Source organism: Marmota flaviventris, chromosome 2 (genome assembly GCF_047511675.1).
Source record: "Marmota flaviventris isolate mMarFla1 chromosome 2, mMarFla1.hap1, whole genome shotgun sequence".
NCBI lineage: Eukaryota > Metazoa > Chordata > Mammalia > Rodentia > Sciuridae > Marmota > Marmota flaviventris.
In genome coordinates this window covers 169547225-169565959 of record NC_092499.1, presented here as the reverse complement: position 1 = coordinate 169565959, position 18735 = coordinate 169547225, and the positions used below count along the sequence as shown (strand labels likewise).

The 18735-nt window shown below is 38.4% G+C and overlaps 1 protein-coding gene across 3 annotated transcripts in view; it reads left to right on the top strand.

The window, feature by feature from the left end:
• The window catches only part of Plcb1 (phospholipase C beta 1), a 714003-nt gene that overhangs the window by 629566 nt on the left and 65702 nt on the right, over positions 1-18735 (top strand). For 2 of the 3 annotated variants that reach the window (XM_027921696.3, XM_071608751.1), the window contains exon 32: positions 5148-5269. The exons of the other annotated variant lie outside the window; for it this stretch is intronic. In XM_027921696.3, the coding sequence (XP_027777497.3) occupies positions 5148-5246 (99 nt within the window). In that variant the 3' untranslated portion in view covers positions 5247-5269. The remainder of the gene's footprint in view (positions 1-5147; positions 5270-18735) is intronic. 3 annotated transcript variants of the gene reach the window in all.

The window sequence follows — 18735 nt, the reverse complement described above, 5'->3', positions numbered from 1 at the left end:
GGAAATATACACCAATTTTTCTCATTTCCCCTCTGACATCTTTGCAACAGGGCAAGTGACTCATCTTTACGTGAAGTTAAGTCTAGTCAGACCTACTGCTGGCCTCTGAGACAGAGTCCTAAATGTGGCCAATATTACCCCCAAGTGACTGGGGATGGGACCGTTAACTTAGGGATTTAATGTCAAGCCATTTTTCTTAAATGATTCAGTTGTGCCTTCTCTAATCTTTGGCTAGCTTGTGAGGGAAAATGTGAATTCTCTGGGCCACTATCTATCTCTGTTCTACACAAGATTTTTTTTTTTCTACTTTATCAATGAGGACTTGCCTTTTTAGAAAAAAAAAAAAAAAAAAAAAAAAAAAATATATATATATATATATATATATATATATATATATATTCATTATTTTCTTGAGTATAAAACTCAGACATATTTACTTTTATTCTGGTAATTACCAAGCTATTGAGACAGTTTTGACTCCATTTGTCCACTCTCAACTTATTTTTGAAATTTATTTTAATTCTATAGACGTTTAAACTCGTAAGATATGATTATTCTATTTTAGACATTAGTGTTCATTTAGATTTGCCTATGTGTTCATAACTTTCTTTGCTATACATTTTTCCTATGTCTCAGATTATTTGGGAACACTGACTCGTATTTTCTCTAGAAGTTCCTTTTATGTGATCCACAGTAAGAAACTCATTGGGGTTTATATTTTTGGTTTTTGCATTTTTCCCCCCAAGAATATCCTTATTTTTTTTTTTTAATGTGGATGAGAATACCCATTTCTTTTTATTCTGGGATGATACAGTCACTGATTATAGAATTTAATGTTGGCAATTATTTTTCTTATAGTTTGAAGGTAAAACTTTACTGTCCTCTAACCTCCACTAATTTTTAGTTAACTATTCATTTAGTTATTTTGATGATAATTTTTATTTTTCCCCCTTTGGCTGCATTTAGGAATCTATCTATCTATCTATGAAACATATGTTTACATTTTATACATATATATTTTTATAGCATACCTGAATATGTGTTTCAGGTGGCTAGATGGATAACATATCAGTTTTATAAAAACTCTGAGCTAACATGTCAATAAATAATGGCTTATGTCCAATTTTTCCCCTTCTCTGTTAGGGTTCTATGTGCATGCACATATATTTTTGCATATAAGATAAAATGGACCACCTTACTTTACTTTCTCTCTTAACCCTTCAGTATTTTCCATCTTTTTATCTCTTTGTGCTGCCCTGTGGATAAATTTTTTCTAACCCTTTTTCTGATGCACCTATTCTTTGCTTAAATTGCTGTTTTATTGACCCTCTGAGTTTTTAACTTTAGGTTTTGCATTTTATATTATTTCTAGAAGTTCTATTGGTCTATTTTCAAATCTACAAATCTGTATGTTATACTTGTTGCAGGGAAGATTCCCTGTGAGATCTCTCATTCCTGGTTTTGCTTAGGGTCCTTGTCCATCAGGAAAGATGAATTCAAAGTTTCCAGCTTTAGCAAAAACTCGTCAGGTCAAAATAGATTCCTTGCTTATTATAGGTCAGGGTTCACTGCTCCTTTCAGTTTGGTCCCAATCATTCTTTCAGTTTTTGTGGTTCTTAGGGTATTTCAAGGAGATAGTTTTACTATCAAATTGAGTTTTTTAAATTGCTTTCAGGGAAGGATGGTCCAAATACAACCTAATCGAATATTATAAGAAATAAGAAGCCCCCCCACCCCATGATGTTTCTAAATGTTTTAAGTTAGTTAACATCTGTATTACTTGGGATTCAACTATGGAATCATAATGAACAGGATACACTGTGTGTGCTACAGGGAGTTGTTGATTGCCTCATTCAACCCAGGGGACTGGCTTTATGCAGTCGTAATGATGTCTTTCCCTCTAATGCCGGACTCTGGTAGACAGGCAGTTTGAAAGCGAAGTTTAACAAGTAGTCTTGGTGACTTGGGTAATCTGCAGGAGCTGAAACTCTGTCACAGATTTGAACACACACACACACACACACCGACACACACACACACACACACACACCCCACACACACATTTGGCCCAGTAGTCAGAACAACTAAAGACCCAAGGGGAAGGGGAACTGACTGAAGGCCCAGCTGCTGCTTCTCAACCACCAGACAAATCAACAGAGCAGCAATATAGTGCCTGTGTGCTGTAAAAAGGCTGCTGCCTCTCTCAACAAGTCCTCCAAATCTCCATGAAACCCTTTGGAACTCAAAAGAAACGGAACTCTAGGAAATATATTTCAACTGAGCCACATTGGCACATTACAAAACTATTACCTTGTTATGTAAAAATTAGAAATTTTCTTATTTAAAAAATACATTGACTTTCTCTTGAAAAATTAGACTGCATGATTATAATAGAAAGAAGTAAACAAATTTCTAGAGCTGCAAAGAAAAACTCCCCCTTAGCCTGTATGGTACTCCCTTGTCTGCTTCCTGGATTTCTGTTGCCTGTTGGCCCCTAGAAGAAAACAGATTTGGAGATTAAGACAAAATTGCAGCCGGACATGGTGGCGCATGCGTGTAATCCCAGTGGCTCAGGAGGCTGAGACAAGAGGATCGTGAGTTCAAAGCCAGACTCAGTAAAGGTGAGACCCTAAGCAACTCAGTGAGACCCTGTCGCTAAATAAAATACAAACAGAGCTGGGGATGTGGCTCAGTGGTTGAGTGGCTCAGTACCTAAAAAAAAAATTGCAACTTAGAGTCACATGAATGCCATTGATTCCTCATCCCTTTCTTTACCACATCAGCCTTTTTTCCACCTCCTTCCCTGAGGATGAGACAGTGTGGGAGCATGGCAATAGATTGTATTGCATGGAAGGCAGAGGAACATGCCTCACCTGCACAAATTGAGGATTATGTGTTGGTGGGGTTCAGAGTTTCCCCAGCAAACACTGAATTTAACATCAGGGATAGGATGAGATCAGCCTCAAATATTATTTGGCTTTCATCTTCCCACATGCCATACATGAAAGAAGTCTACACAACCACTGATGGAAAACTTTGGGTTCTATTTCTACTTCTGCCTTCCCGTCAACATGTATGATGTTTATGAACTTTCCTACTACTTGATTTTTTTAAATTTTGAATATATCCCTAGTGTTTTTTTTTCTTTTATTGAAAATAGTCAAATGCACACACTTCAAACACTTTATAAAGCAAAAATTACAAAACTTTAATTGATGTCTGGAAATGATTACCTGATTTTACTATGGCCTTCAACATTTTAAGGGAAAGAATAGTCAAACTCCATCTAAGAGAAATATTTATCTGCAGAAAATCTGAAAAGAAAATATATTAGGTGCTTTGAAATATTTGATGAGGCAGAGTATAGAGGTCAAAGAACAGACTGTCATAAAAGGTCCAATGTGGGGCTCTTGGACTGAGAAAACATTGAAGGAAGCTTTGGTTCAAAATAGGAAAGCAGTTGCTAAGAGCTGTGCTCTTTTGCAGGTATTAAGCCTCAAGCCAAAATAGTCTAACCAACTGCTTAGAGTTCTGTTTGTAAATTTTAAACAAAAAACAACTGACACAAGTGTTCTCCGTTATTGTGATCATTAATCTTTGAATTTGACAAGAATTTGTAGCTGAAACCAAACCTCAAAAATGGGTTTTGCCCTAGGTAAACTTGCTTGTTTACGGGGAAATTTGTACTAAGCTACATCCCCAGTCCTGCTTCCTTTTTCTTTGCACCTTGTATATTACCTCTACCTCTCTAAAACAATGAAAAGTAACTCTTAGTTTGTGCTGATATAATTCTCAAATTTGTTATTGGGTCTTTGTTTTAAGTGGAACCAGGAGAACTGTAAGACTCGAAAATTATTGTAAAGCAGTTAAAACATCTATATAATTCTTGAGGTACCAACCATTGTGCAACCACCTTGGCTAATGGCCACCATCAATTGTCAGTGGATTTCAAAATGGTCTACTAACAGGTCTTCCTGCTGCCCTTTGTGTCCAGTCACAATCCATTCCCAGCATAACAGCCATAATAATTCTTGGAATCAGGTCACTCCTCTGTTCAAGATCCTACATGGCTTTTATGTCCCCAGAATAAAGGCTGAAAGATACAATGTGATCCAACTCCCCTTTGCTGCAGTCCATTTTTCTGTCTTCATTGATCTGTTCTTTGTTGAGGCCATATTGGGATTCTTGCTCAGCCCCAATGAGCCAGCCCAATCCCATCTTGGGCTGTTGTATGGACTGTTTCCTCATCTTCCAAGTCTCTTCTTGGGCAGCTCTCCCCTGTCTTGCAAGTCTTTCTCAAATCTGTCTTCTCAAAGAGACTTTCCACCATCACTCTGTATAATTGGGCAACCTTTCTGTGCCACTCTTCTATCATGGTCTTTCTGTTCTGCTCTACTTTCTGTTTTTCATAGCACGTATCACCTTCTCCCATTAGATTATACACTTCTTCCTTAATGTCATTCAATGTCAGTCATGCCCCATAAGAGTATAAGCTCCACAAGGGGAGGGACTTTGTCTGATTTCTTCACTGATGCTTCCTGATGCCCATGAGATCCAGACACCCCAAAATAATACTTGACAGATAGTTGATATTCAATGGAAATTTTTATTTTTGAAAATGTAAAAAGATTCATAAATTTTGCATGTCAATTCTTTCTCAGGGACCCTGCTCAGATCCCTCATTCTAATTTTAGTTTATGTGCTTTTGAAGGGAGGACCAATAAATATTCTTTGAATTTATGTAGAAAGTTAATAAGATAAACTTTACATTACAAAAGTAGAGCTCTTAAGGCTATGTTCACTGGACTTCATTGTTCCACTGAACCAAAGCCTTCAATAATTCTGCCTCATCTTTTCTTTGGTTTCTTGATGGCAGTGGGATTTTGTGGAGAATTTTTTTTAAAGTGGTAGTTGTAATCATATTTGATATCTAATCCCTGGAAAGGATGGGGAAGAACCAAGGAGAACTTCTGGTGCCATGCCACACTGGAGGTGTTGGGAGAGATAATGGAGTTGTTAGGCGTTACATCTTTAGCCCACAAGGCACACCAGGAGACCTCCCAGATAAATAATTTAAAACACCAGGTGACTTAGAAAGCAATTTCATTGCCAAAAAAAAATGACAGCCTCCCTTTTTTTCCACACAGGGGGAAGGTTCCTCCTCATTCTTGTCGGAAACTTGCCATGAGGATCCCTCTGTTTCCCCCAAGTTTACTTCCCCCAACCCTCCAGCTCTCAAGTGGTGACCACCGTCCTTCCTTCTAGCCAGGTAGGACTGGATGGGAGGGCTCGCTTTTGAGAGAACATGGTGTGTGGCCATCTGGTTTCCAAACAGCATGTACTTGCTCCTTACTCTTCATCCGCCCTTCTCTATGTCCCCATGTTTTTCTTGCTCCAGTGTGTGGCCACACCCATGATGGTTTCTGGTCCTTTCTTGCCTTCCTCTGGTATTTATTTCTTCATCATTGTGGTCTCTCTTCCTTATAGACCTTCCATTCTTCCATATTATCTTTGTGCTCTTTCCTCTTTTGATTTCTCAATTTGCAAAACTGGATTTCTTTTTAATCTTCATCTTTCTTGCACTCAGAATATTCTTCCTACTTTTGAAACCTTTTTTTCTTCCATTCCTGTTTCTCACTGCTCTGTTTCCCCAAAGTCCTATTATCTTAAATCTCAGATCAAATTAATTCTCAGGGAGTCTTTTCAAGACACTCCACTCGTCTCACCACACCACTCATTTTGAAAGTCTAACAAAATTTGTAATTTGCTTTATTCCCACGTGGTGTTAAGGGGGCAGCTCATGATTTTCTGATCCTGAAGAAACAAGAGGTCTTTGAAATTGCTCACCAATGTGGATGTTTGGGCCAGGAGCTATTGATTGGAGAAAATTGCAAGCTCAAAAGTTAGAAAGGGACTTTAACTTGCCAGTGAGTTGCATCGTAAAATCTATTCTTTTCCTTTCACTAATAAGGAAACTGGTCTACATCATTTCAAAGGGCATGTATTTCATGGAGAAAAGAAGTACCCTTGTGATTACAAATAAAGCAAACATCTATAGCACAGTAGGTTATGTTTGACAATATTTGATCGTATGTTGCAAAATAGCTAGTAGAAAGGATTGGACTATTCTCAACATGAAGAAGCCACACATGTTTAAGATGATGGATATGCCAGTTACTCTGATCAGATCTTAACAATATCTTATACCTTTATTGAAATATTACGCCATCTCTTATAAATATGTACAATTATCATGTGTTTGTGAACATTTGAAACATTTTAAAAAATTTAAATAGCGAGTTTCTATTCTTGTATGTAATGAAATAGAGTTCTATAGCAAGGCTTGGAGCATTTTCATCTTCAAGCATTTATTAATCTGTGAAGTAACACAGTTTAGAAACTGTAATATCAAAGAATTAAGGAAAACAACTTTTTTACTAAGAAAGGGATATACATTCCTTCACTTCGTCTACATCAAGGTTTGAAACTCAGTGTGTTGGAAGGGTGTGTGAGTTATTTGGGCATCTTGTTTAATTGCAGACGTCTTGGTTGGGGCCTGATGGTTTGCCTTTCTAACTAACTCCCAGGATATACTACATTTCCACAGACCACATTCTGACTGGTAGGATTCTAGTACATTTCTCTTTCCTGGCTTTTGCTAGCTTTAAACTGTCTTTGTGCTATTTATTTTCTTTGAAAAACATCTTTAACCTAATCACAAACTGGCCCTTTGATGTCTTTTTATTTTCTCCTGACTGTAACATAACAGAGAGGGAGAGAGAATGCCCCCTGAGAGCAAAGGCCCAGCCTGACCATGAATTCAGGCCATGTCCTCTTAACAGTGGCAATTTTGTTCATATGTGACCTTGTGATAAAGCTCACTTTGGAAGGTGGCACAGACAAGGGCCATGCAATATTGATTTCCAGTTTCTATGGGAGCCTCCAGGGAGAGAGACCTTGAAAATGCTTTTGCATTTGCATGTAGAGGATACCCTTCAAATCGTCAATGGTGAGCATCATTGGATTTTTGTTTTGGGGTTTCAAACCACAAGTAGAATATTGGATTTTCTCAGGGGATGCAAATGACAACGGACCTAAAAACATATGACTTGGGTTTTGCTTTTCAAAACAAATACATAGAGACATCAATGTTATATTTTTGTCCTTCTGCTCCCTCAGGCTTGTGATAGCCTAATCACAGCTTGTATTCCCTTCAGAATGTACACTGAGCTTCCTGTTTATCAAAAATATTTATTTTTAAAAAGATACAAATATTCCCAGAATATCTGTACTTTCATAAATTTTTAATCACATTGTTAGTTTTAGTCCCTTTAGTTTCCCACATATAAAATGTGGCATAAAAATAAATCGGTTTCACACTTTCTGTTAAAAAAAAATAGATCTCATTGCTAAGAGAGAATAGAAACCTAATTATGCTATTTTATATTTGTAAAAAGAACAAAATGTTCTTTTATAGCAGCATATGAAATATAGATTTTCTACTAATTTTAATGTTTCTGCAAACATTTTCTTTCTTGCTTACTTTTTCATTTGACATTTCCATTTATACACTAGCTGAAAAACACAGTCAATGAATTAAAAGTCCATAAAGTTATTACACATTTGCTTAAATAAACATATTTTTTCCCATGATAGAAGATTGAGCCTGAGAGTACATTTCTAAAATTGTGAGTGAAACTCTTCATTGATAAAATCATACTCCTTCTTATCACCCTGGAGATTACTAGGTGAAAATGAACAGGTGAATCACACTTTTAATCCTGGTACCTTCTATTTTGAATAGCTACAAATCATTGCAGAGTGAGATTTAAAACAAACAAAAAATAATGTTTGCTCACTTTCTGTACATATGAACCTTTAGATAAAGAAAAGTAGAGTGATCAATTTCTAAAAATAGCAATGACATATCATTGGAAAATTATAAACATATGCCAAGAATATCTTAAGTGCTTCTTTGTTCTAGATTATACCTATTTCAATAGCACAAAAGAATGGAAAACACAGTTCCTAAATGTTTTAAATTAATAAAATTCAGTTTAAGGTCATAGAAGGACATGAAACATTCTTTCTGATGAAAACAAGCAAAAATGAGCATTATCAGGAACCTTCAAAGCACATTACATGTATTATCTTCTTAGTCTCACTGTTATATATTTGACTATATGAACTTTACTAAGGTCTCCTGAGAAGTACCAAACCTTGCACACACCACAGGTATTGTGCCTTTAGGTTGTTTTTTGTTTTTTTTGTAAGCATCTGAAGGCATGGTTTTATGATCTCCATATCAGCATGTTTGACAGCACTTTCTTATTTTGATGCAGACGGGCAAGCAATATATTGTGTGTCATCTGTGCCTCAGTGTACCCATCTATAAAACAGAGATACGACCAGTCTCTTTGTTAAAGGAAGAAGGTCTTTTAGTGACTAGAAGGACAGATACCATCCATATATACCAAATCAGCCTCCACAAGATTATGACCAAATCCTGCCAGGGATTTAACCCCCAAGCCAGTCACAATATCAGGAGACCTTAAACATCACAGGCAACATATTTAAGTTGATGAGAAATCCCCTGTTTTTAACAAATGTCTTTGAGAACAGCTCCCAGTGATAGGTAACAAACAGATGTGAACATGAGATTAAAGGAATAATTCTAAAATCTGGGCTCAGGGTCTTGGGGTCATGCCCTCATGCTTTCTTTTTAAAAGCAATTTACCTACAGCTCTGCCAGGTTTAGGTAAAGAGGATATGTTGCATTCCACAGCAACCCACCTGTTATCTGCTGGAGAAATGCAGGCCCAAAATGCTTATAAGAAGAACATAAATTACCCTGAAGGGGGGACTTTTGTGGTTCTTACATAGGCCAGAGCCCAGAAGTCAGGGAGGTAAGGATAATCCTCCACCAGCCATGAAATCTATAAGAACAGGTTCCAATTAGAACTGGTCAGCATGGACCAAAATGACCTAGAGTTATCGTGTGCAGTGGGGACTTGTAAGTCTGATGTCATCCTGCAGTCCGTCAAAATCAATAGCTGGTCCTGGGAAGGACTCTCTGGATACTTTCCTCAACTCCTGATAAAACTGGAGGGCAGAAGGGTGCACCATCCTTCTAGTCTCTCAGAGGAACCACTCTCTTCCCTTCCTTGAGCGTGTCCCCTCTTCTCTTTTCCTATCCATTCTCATAAACTTATGCCGGCTACTTTGAGTGACATTTCTGAAATCTTTCGGTCGTGATCACAAGAATTGGTGAGAAAGGGTTGCTGTGATTGCTTCAGCTCCTCAGCAGGCTCTTGCCCTATCACACAGAGACTCAATTTTACCAAACAGACTTGTGAAAGCAGGACTCACTTTTGGGACATCCACCATTGACTGCTGTATCAGTGGGAGGGAGGGAGGCAACTTTTGCTGTGCCCATCACATCCAGGGGGAGGCAATGCCAAGCAGAGGGGTTGGGGGGGCACTCCATGGCCTGCACAGGTAGGTCAAGAGATTTTGATTCAACCTTTCTTGCACAGGGCTATTGAAGACTCACAGCTTGTTCTCAAAAGCAGCAAGAATGAAGAAGTGCACACTCACCCCTACCTACTCCCAAATTCAGCTTTTCTTTCTCCATCTTTTCTTTTTGCTCTCATGTGCCATTTATCTTATGGCTGTAGGTACTGAGTTCAAAACAGAGACTGACTGATTTTGCTTCCCTTGAGAACTTCTTGCTTTCCTCCTCCACCCTACCCTCCTAGTGAAATCATCTCTTCCCCCAGTCCCAGATCAACATCCTTGTTAATGAAGCCTCCTTCTGAATTGAACAAGAAAGGGGTTAGGGGACACGTGGCCCTTAAGGAGAGGCCTAATTTTATTTGTTCAGCCATTGTCTTTCATTTGGATTTCATTTATTCATTCAAGGCCTATTGACTAGACCCTCGTGTTTACCCCTGAGGATACAAGGACAGCTAAAGACACATCTTGAAAGAGAAATATCTCCTTGTCTTTCCATGTAAGTCTCAGTCACAGAGCACCAAGGGGCTTCTCCAGAGCATATGACAAATGACCTTGTTCTTTTTTTTTTTTTTTTTTTGTCTGGAGTTAGAGTAAAGGGAACTGCTTGGGGCTAAATTTTGAAAGATTTAAGCATGAAATAAGGAAGGTTTTCTGAGTCTGTAAGAATATTTACATATTTCAATACATCCCTGGGGTGGTGGTTGGTTTTTTTTTTTTTTTTTTTTTTTCTCTTTGAAGATCCTTAAACATGGAGACAAAGAGCCTGTCTACCAGCAGAAGGTTGTTTACAGGTGACCTTTTTAGGATCCCCTTTGAGTCTGTGAAGGATATGATTCATTAAAAGTCAGAAGTTTGACACTAAAATAATAGATAAGAGATCCAGAGAATTCAGGATGTGGGAAGACTCATTAAATAGATTTGCATAAATATCATGCTGAAAGATTTAAGGAGTCCATAGTTTAACTTATAGAACAAAGGAGCAGAGATGGCCTAGAAAAAAAATTGAAATCAATATTGTGCTTCTGAATTAACAGCTATAGATTGTTGTATTAACACCTGAGAGATGAATTCTATAGTTATATCTTAATATGTAAGTTGGTGTTCTCATTCTGGGGAAAATGACCATTGCTCATTTTAAGAGTTCTACTTGTGTGTACTTATTTCTGTGGCCTCTGGGAACTATGCACGTTTTAAGTAGCTACCATTGGTTGGATAGTGTTCATGGGTTTTTCTTTATTAATTCAAACAATAGTTATCAAATGCCTACTACAAAGAAGCATTAAACTAGGTGCTGAGAAAATAAAAAGATGCACCCTGACTCACTTCAAAGGGTCTATTATTTAATACTGTACAGAGTGGTAGAAAGAAATGGTCTGCAGTGTTGTACAATTTTCACAACCAATGTTCAATATGCAGTAGCCAACTAGCCACAAGTGTTTTTAAATTTTTATTTTATTTATTTATTTTTTCTTTTTATGGAACTGGGTATTGAACCCGGGACACTCTCCTGCTGAGCTACATCCATAGCCCTTTTTATTTTAATACAGGGTCTCTCTAGGTTTCCCAGGCTGGCATTGAACTTGTTATTCTTATGCCTCATCCTCCAGAGTTGCCTGGATTACAGGCCAGTGACACCCTGCCAGCCATAGGTTACTACCTGCCTGAAATGTGGTCAATGCAACCAAGGAACTGAGTTTTTAATTTAATTCTTGTTTAAATTTAAATGTGAAACAGCCACAGTCTTATGCTTCACCTTAACATCTAATGTGTAAACTACCATTTTGCCAAGGATTTGCAGTGGGATAGACACTATGATCATCATTATAATAGAGCTATTTACAGGGAGAAAGGACAGATGCACACTTAGGAAAACCGAAGAGGGCTTCACAGAGGTGGCAGCTTTTGAGCTGAGACCCACAGCCCTGAGTCAAAGTTCATCAGGCAGAGGAGTAGACAGAAAGGCATACCTCATGACATCATGAGAAAGTCCAAGATGCCAGTGTCAGGTGCATTGTTGTGGAACTTCATGTAATCTCATTGTTGCATGTTGTATGAATTGGCCCAGGCTTTCATAACAACATATCCCAGACTGAGTGGCTTCAACAGAAATTGATGTTCTGCCGGTTCTAGAGCCTAAAGGTCCAAAATCATGACTCCTGCAAGGCTGGGTTTCTAATGAGGCTTCTCTTCTAGGCCTGCAGATGGAAACTTAGCTGTGTCCTCAACTGACCTCTCTCCTGTATGCCATAAGAGAAAGAGAAGGAAAACCCTAATGTCTCTCTGTCTTCATCTCCAAATATAGTCACATGGGGGTCAGGTTGTCAACATGAATTCAAGGGGACCAGTTTAACTCACAACACACATCATTCAATAAACAAATATCTTTCATCTAGGTTGATTTCCTTAGAAAAGGAAATATATGCCTCATACCCAGCTCATACAAATTAAATAGAAAACTATGATCTATTTGTCATCATGTCATGATTTTGATGGCTGCTTTTGATTTACATATTAATTAACAACATAGAGTTCTAGAATATTAACAAGTATTTTTAAAACCCTACCTGAACCAATATATCCACCTCACAAATCTCAAATGTCCTTAATTATGATCTAAGCAAATATTCATTTTCTTTTATTCTTGGAAGACAAACCAGTGATGAGCCAGGGCGTCCTGTCTTAGCTCACAAGAGTCCACTTTTAAATTTTGCTGGATTTCATGAGCCAGTTGTTAAACATAGCCAATATTAAAAATCTGAATTAATATACAAGTAAACAAATTAAATTAAAAGCAAAGGTAACGAATACTCAAAAGTCATTATGTACAATTTCATAGCTTCTATTATCGTCTGTGCTTTTGAGGTACCTTATATCTCTGCTACCTGCATGATGACTCTGTCTGAGCACCTTTCCCCAACTCCTGGCTCAAAGCCATCGCTTTGTAGTTAGATGTTAGCTATGGTGCAAGTATTTATACTGTGAAAAAAAGCAAACTCTACAAATGGGGCTCCCCCCCCCCCCCCGCCCTTTCCTAAGAAAACCATGTGTTAAACATTTGCCTGCACACTCCTGGCACAAAAGTTCCTGTTTTCTGGCAGGGGTTTTCTCAGAACTTAGAGAATTCCTGTGGAGACTTGCTATTGTTGAAAACATTGTTTTCCATGGTCTTAAGTCTGTTTTCTGTAGTTGATAACACATTGCCACACACTGGGTAAGTTATAAAGAGAAGAGGTTTATTTTGTCTCATAGATCTGGTCCAGGTTGAGACATCCAACAGTGGCCTGCCTTCCTTTCTATCTTCCTTCCTTCCTCTCTATCTCTATCTCTGTCTCTTTATTTCATGCATGCTGGGGATTAACCCAGCTCCTCACACACTAAGCAAGTATTGAGCTACATCCCTGGACCTTTTAAACTTTTTTTAAAATATTTGAGACAGCTTCTCCCTAAGTTGCTCAAGTTGGCCTCAGCCTCCCAAGTAACTGGAATTATAAGCTGCCCCCATGCCTGGCTAGAAAACCCATTCTCAAGAAAACTTATCCCACTAATCCATTGATTCCATAAATGGACTAATCCTTTCATGAGGTATGTCCTTAATCAGTTCCTAAACATTCCACCATGCCCAACTTCATAATATCTCATAATAGAGATTAAACGAGTTTCTGAGGGGACAAACCAGAGCACTATCGTGTAAAAACCAAACAAAACTTTCTGCTGAAATAGATGACCTTTTAAAGACTTTTTACTGTTTCTTACACCAGAGAGAGGTATAAAGTGGTACTGTCTGGATGGCCTATGAACTCTCAGGACCCATTATAAAATATTTTTGGAAACACAAAAAAGTCCCCTAAAACACAAACCTCATAGCATGAACAACATTTTTCGGACCCACTGAGCAATGTCATCCACCTGAAAATTGCCTCAACTTAACAGAGTAGCCCTCCCACTATTAGTACTGGCTCACTGCTGAGGCGAAGGTAACACTTGGACCTTTCCTCCCTCTGAAGGTTTTTAGTAGCAACAAGTACAATAGAATATATTCTGGGATAAACAGTAGTTTTTAGATTAAATTTCATTTTTGTAGGAACCTTTTTTTTTCCAGTATTTCCCTTTTATACTATCTCCAAACAAGAAGTTGCTCAGGCTTTAAAACTGAAATGCCATTTGGCAGAATTTATAGGCAGACTTTTCCTAAAACTATAATTAACTCACACTTGTAGGCTGTAATATTTGAAGCTGAGGAAGTTTCAGCAACTTGTCCGGAGGCATATGGAATTATGATTGACAGCACTCGATTTCCTGCCTTGGTCCTTCTCTTCAAAAGTATGCCATTGTACATGTGTTTTTTGATTAAGGACCTATTCATTTATGATTTATTTTATCATCATAACATTTTATGAGGCTGTTAAGAGGATAATTATAAAAGAAAGAATTCAAGCAGAAAAGGTTAAGTAATTTAAAGTTTCCACCCTTTCTCCAAGTATAAGTTCTGTGCACAAAACATTGAGAAAATTGGATCTATATGGAATTTAAGCATAAGAATGGATAAAATCCTTGTCACATGTAGAGAAAAGGGAAGGAATCTCAGGACATAGTTCTAGATAACTCTCAACTGCCAAAGATCCAGGAAAGGCGAAAGGGGCAACATGACAAGTAAAGGGGAAAGGTGACAGACTATCAGGGGAGCCCAGAGGAAAAACAATGCAAAAAAAAAAAGAGAGAGAGAGAGAGAAACATCCATAGTGTCTAAAGCTACTGTGTTAGGTAGTTTTCTGTGACTATAACAAAATACCTGAGATTGATCTATTAATAAGGGATTGAGGTTTATTTAATTCACAGGTCAGAAGGCTGGGAAGTCCAAGAATGTGGTGCCAGCATCTGCTCTGCTCCTGGTGAAGGCCTTCTTGCTACAGCATAACATGGCAAGACAGAGCCAGCTTCCCTGACAGAGCTTACTTTTATAAAGCCATTTGTGTGACAATTCATTAATCCATTAGTCTAATAATGGACCCATCCATTCAAGAAGACAGAGCTCTAATGACCCAGTCACTGCTCATATGTTCCCCTCTCCACACTGTGCATTGAGGAACAGACTTCCAACACATGAAATATGGGGGCACATTCAAACTACAACAGTCACTGGGTGGTACAAAGAGGTGTTCTTTGGCATTAGTGAAGATGACATCACTAGTGGCCTTGGTATTAATGAGGGGTCAGTGGACTGGTGGGGGTGGGAACCAGGTAAGGGTAGAATAAATAGGAGGCAGAGAAAGGGAGGTGGCTTATCCAACACACCCTATAAGTTTAGACTTGAAGGGAAGCAGAGTTCTACAAGAGTGATGGAAAAAATATAGAAAATTAAAGGGAAATGTAGTGGAGAAGAGACTAATGAGCATTTCTAATTTATAATTCAGTCTAGTTTATTATGTGGCACTAGATAAAATGATTACCAAGAAAGAAAGAAGAGGGGTAATGATAGTGAACCCACCCTTGGGTAGGTTGGTAGGGATGCTTTTCCTTCTGACAAATTACTATTTAATAAAAGAACAAAAATCCGGATGAGTGTGAGGCATAAATTATCAAGAACAATAAGGATAAAGGTTCCTGTTGACACTATTTGAATGTTAGCTTGTTTGCTTTTGCTATTTAGTACATTAATGATAATCTACTCAGCATTACACGCCTTACATCATGATTATCACAAATGATATCAAAGGCCACAGGTTGCTACATGAAGAGTCTACAGACCTAACGACTGCTGCACTTGCCTTTCGGTAATTAGAATTTACTCTGCCTCGTGCAGCAGGGAAATTATTTTGCACATAATAAGCTCCTATATTTTTCTTTACACCTTAAGCAGTAGGATTTTTATTCCCAAGGATGAGTCACAGCTCTAGGAAAGGATGGGAATCCCTAAGGGAGAAGATCCTCATTTACAGAATAGAAATCTGGAAAATCAGATTGCAGGCAAGAGAGGAGGGGATTTCTCCAAATTCCTGTAGCTTCTCTTAACACAGAAGTCAGGCCTGACCAGATGGAGTTGTACTATAAACCCAAAGGTGATAGAACTCAGGCTCAATCTTAGAGAAAGAGGAAAGCTACCCCCTTCTGACCATGGGATTGTTGGAAGAAAGGGAGAGAACAGAACAGGAGGTGAGATTTTGTATGTAGTTATCTGACTTCTACTCTCTAGACTAAAATCTGGGAAAGAATGAACAGGGCTCACAACTCCCCACATCCTGTGTGTCTTGGGAGGGCAGGAAAGTCCCTGTGAGCACCAGGGATAGGAAAGGATGAGCTGAGGGGCAGGTGGGAGTCTAGGAAGACCAGCAGGCACCCTTTAGTGATGACTGGAATCAGCTGGCCCTGACCATGGATTCAAGTAGTGAGTGACCTCTACCAGGCTCTGCCTGAGCATCTGTCACCCTAAAATAATCACCAGTCATTTGTCCATGGAGAATTCCAGATCAGCCACTTCACAGCAGAGACCTGTGAGGATAGAGAGGGAAGCTGTGTCCATCCAGTCCTGCTGTCCCTCCTATTTGAAGACATGCTGAGTTCCATAATGGGTTTAAGTTCCATGTTGAGAAGCCATGGGAAGGAAGGACCACTATGACTGCACTTAACCCAGAGAGACTGATTTGTGCAAGAAACTTTAAAAGCAATATTGCGGGGAGTGGAATTTTGAAGCAACTAAAATTGTCTATTTCCTTGAATAGTCCGAAAGGCTAGGGCTGCTTCCCTTCCTGTCATTCTAAGTGTGGCTCCCACGCCTTCAGGGATGGGTAGCTGGGAAAGCATTTCCGCTGTGACTTCAATTACAGCCATTTCCCGGGGCAGGCAGTGCAGAGGCTGTGGTAGGCAGTGCCAGCTACTCAGAGTCAATTGAAAGGGAATTGGTTGCCTGGGAGTTTTCTAACCTGATTTCAGGTTTCCTGGACACTGTGTCCTCTCACGACCCAACACCTGCTGTGACAGATAGATGTTTGTAATGAGGTGAATAACAAGCAGCATCATGAACTTCAGGTCCCAAGGGAACAAAAAAGGCACAATGGCTCAGGTGAAGCCAGCCTTGTTCTTATAATTTTTTCTACCAAATTTGCATTCTCACATACAGCTTTGACCATATTTTTAGACAAAGGCTTTAAATGTATACTTTTTAGAAGAAACATTTGCTGTTTCATTGTTGAAAGGCTTGATCCTGCTGACAGACTGTCACAAACCTGGTTTTATCTTGCAGTGCTGGGGATCCACCCAGGGCATCCTGCATGCTAGTCAACAGGTCTTCTACTGAGTCACACCCCAGCCTAGATTTTTTTCTTTTTTCTTTTTTTGCTTTTTAATGACTGTTTGATGCCAAAAATCTCAGAATATCCTAATATTATCAATTCTAAAGGAGAATATTGCACCTTACACACACACACACACATTTATATTAATAAAGGAGGCAGAGGAAATGTTAAACAGTGATAGATGTGTTAAAATTAATAAATAAAATATTCATACTAGACAAATTAAACTGGCTCTTAGCTACTTTTTCTGGTAATATTTCATTAGATTTCATACCCAGAGGTATTAATAGGCAAACACATGCCTTTTCAAAGGTCCAGTGTCAGCAAACTTTCTGTGGTTTGTACATTTTTTGTTTGCCTTGATCTGACTGCTAGAACTGTGGCTGAGCTGGAAGTTGTAGACATGTTTTTCTCTTTTTCTTTAAACTTTGTGCCGAAATATATTGTTGGATGTGTCAGTCAGAACTTGATCATTTACATTTGTATAGTTCCTCAATAGATTTAAGTCTTCCTGGCAAAAGTGAAATATGACAAAAGCTATTAGGTGAGATTTTGCAAAAGCCCAAGATGAAGAATAGAATGTATGGTGTCTGTCAACTGCATCACACTTTAGTCCTTGATCAGAATTATGATGTTTTTAGAACATTTTCTATCGATTAAAGCTGATGGAGCTGGAAAACCTAGAGACTGCCATTCTAAGAACTATTTCCACATCTAGATTCCCAACCTTAGTATTATAGTACTCACTCAGTCATAAAAATAATACAATAGAAAATAAGTCTTCTCCTCTTACTTACAATTAGAGGGCAGTTGATTTAAAAGTGTTCATTCATCCATACCAAAACCTGTGGATGCTCAAGTCCCTTATATAAATTGCCATAGAGTTGTCATAGAACCTATTCTGCATATTCTAAATCATTTCCAAACTGATTACAGTGGCACATACCTGTAATCCCAGCTACTTGGGAGGATAGCTACTTCATGGCCTGCCTGCACAATTTAGCAAAATCTTGTCTCAAAATAAATTTTAAAAATTAAAAAGAAAAGGTTTAGGGAGGGCTGGGGTTGTAGCTCAGTGGTAAAGCGCTTGCCTCAATTCTCAGCACCACATATAAATAAATGCATAAAATAAGGTCTACCAACAATTAAACAAATAAAAATAAAAGGCCTAGGGATGTGGTTCAGTGGTGAAGTGCTCGCCTAGTTTGTGCAAGATTCTAGGTTTAATCCCTGTACCACAAAAATTAACTAATTAATCATCTCTAGATTAATTATAATTCCTAATGCAATGTAAATTTGATGTAAATATTAGTTATACTGTATTGTTTAGGGATGAGTGGCAAGGAAAAATCTGCACATGTTTGGTATAGATGCAGTTTTTCCCCCAAATATGTTCCATGCACAATTGATTGAATCCATAGATATGGAAGGTGTGTGTGTGTGTATGTGTGTGTGTGTGTGTGTGTAAACATTTAAGAGGCAGGTTTCCACATTGCTTGCATAAAAATCTCTAGAGAAATCCGTGTTGTTACTTGGAAGCTTTTGTAATAAAAGTCTATTGTAAAATACAGGGTTGGGAGGATGGGTACTACTGAATATCCGTGCTGTCTTTGAATTGTGTATACCACATGCATTACCTAGCTCTGCAGTTTGTTAACCCAGGATTATGAAACCAACAAGGAGATTGCCAAATGAGCACATCCCACTGGGTCTTTTCTGCACAGCTCTCTCCACACTAGCTCTCCAGGTACAATGCCCACTATTTAAAACTCAGTCACTTTGATTTCAAAGCACGAGCTTCCTTTCCCTACTGTGCAGGTGTCTGGATAATTTCTGCTCTATTACTTTATTTTTTCCAGTTTTCTTTCCTCTGTGTTCCTTCCTTTATTCATCTTTCAGCTGCTATGAATTTATACACCATTAAAAAGGG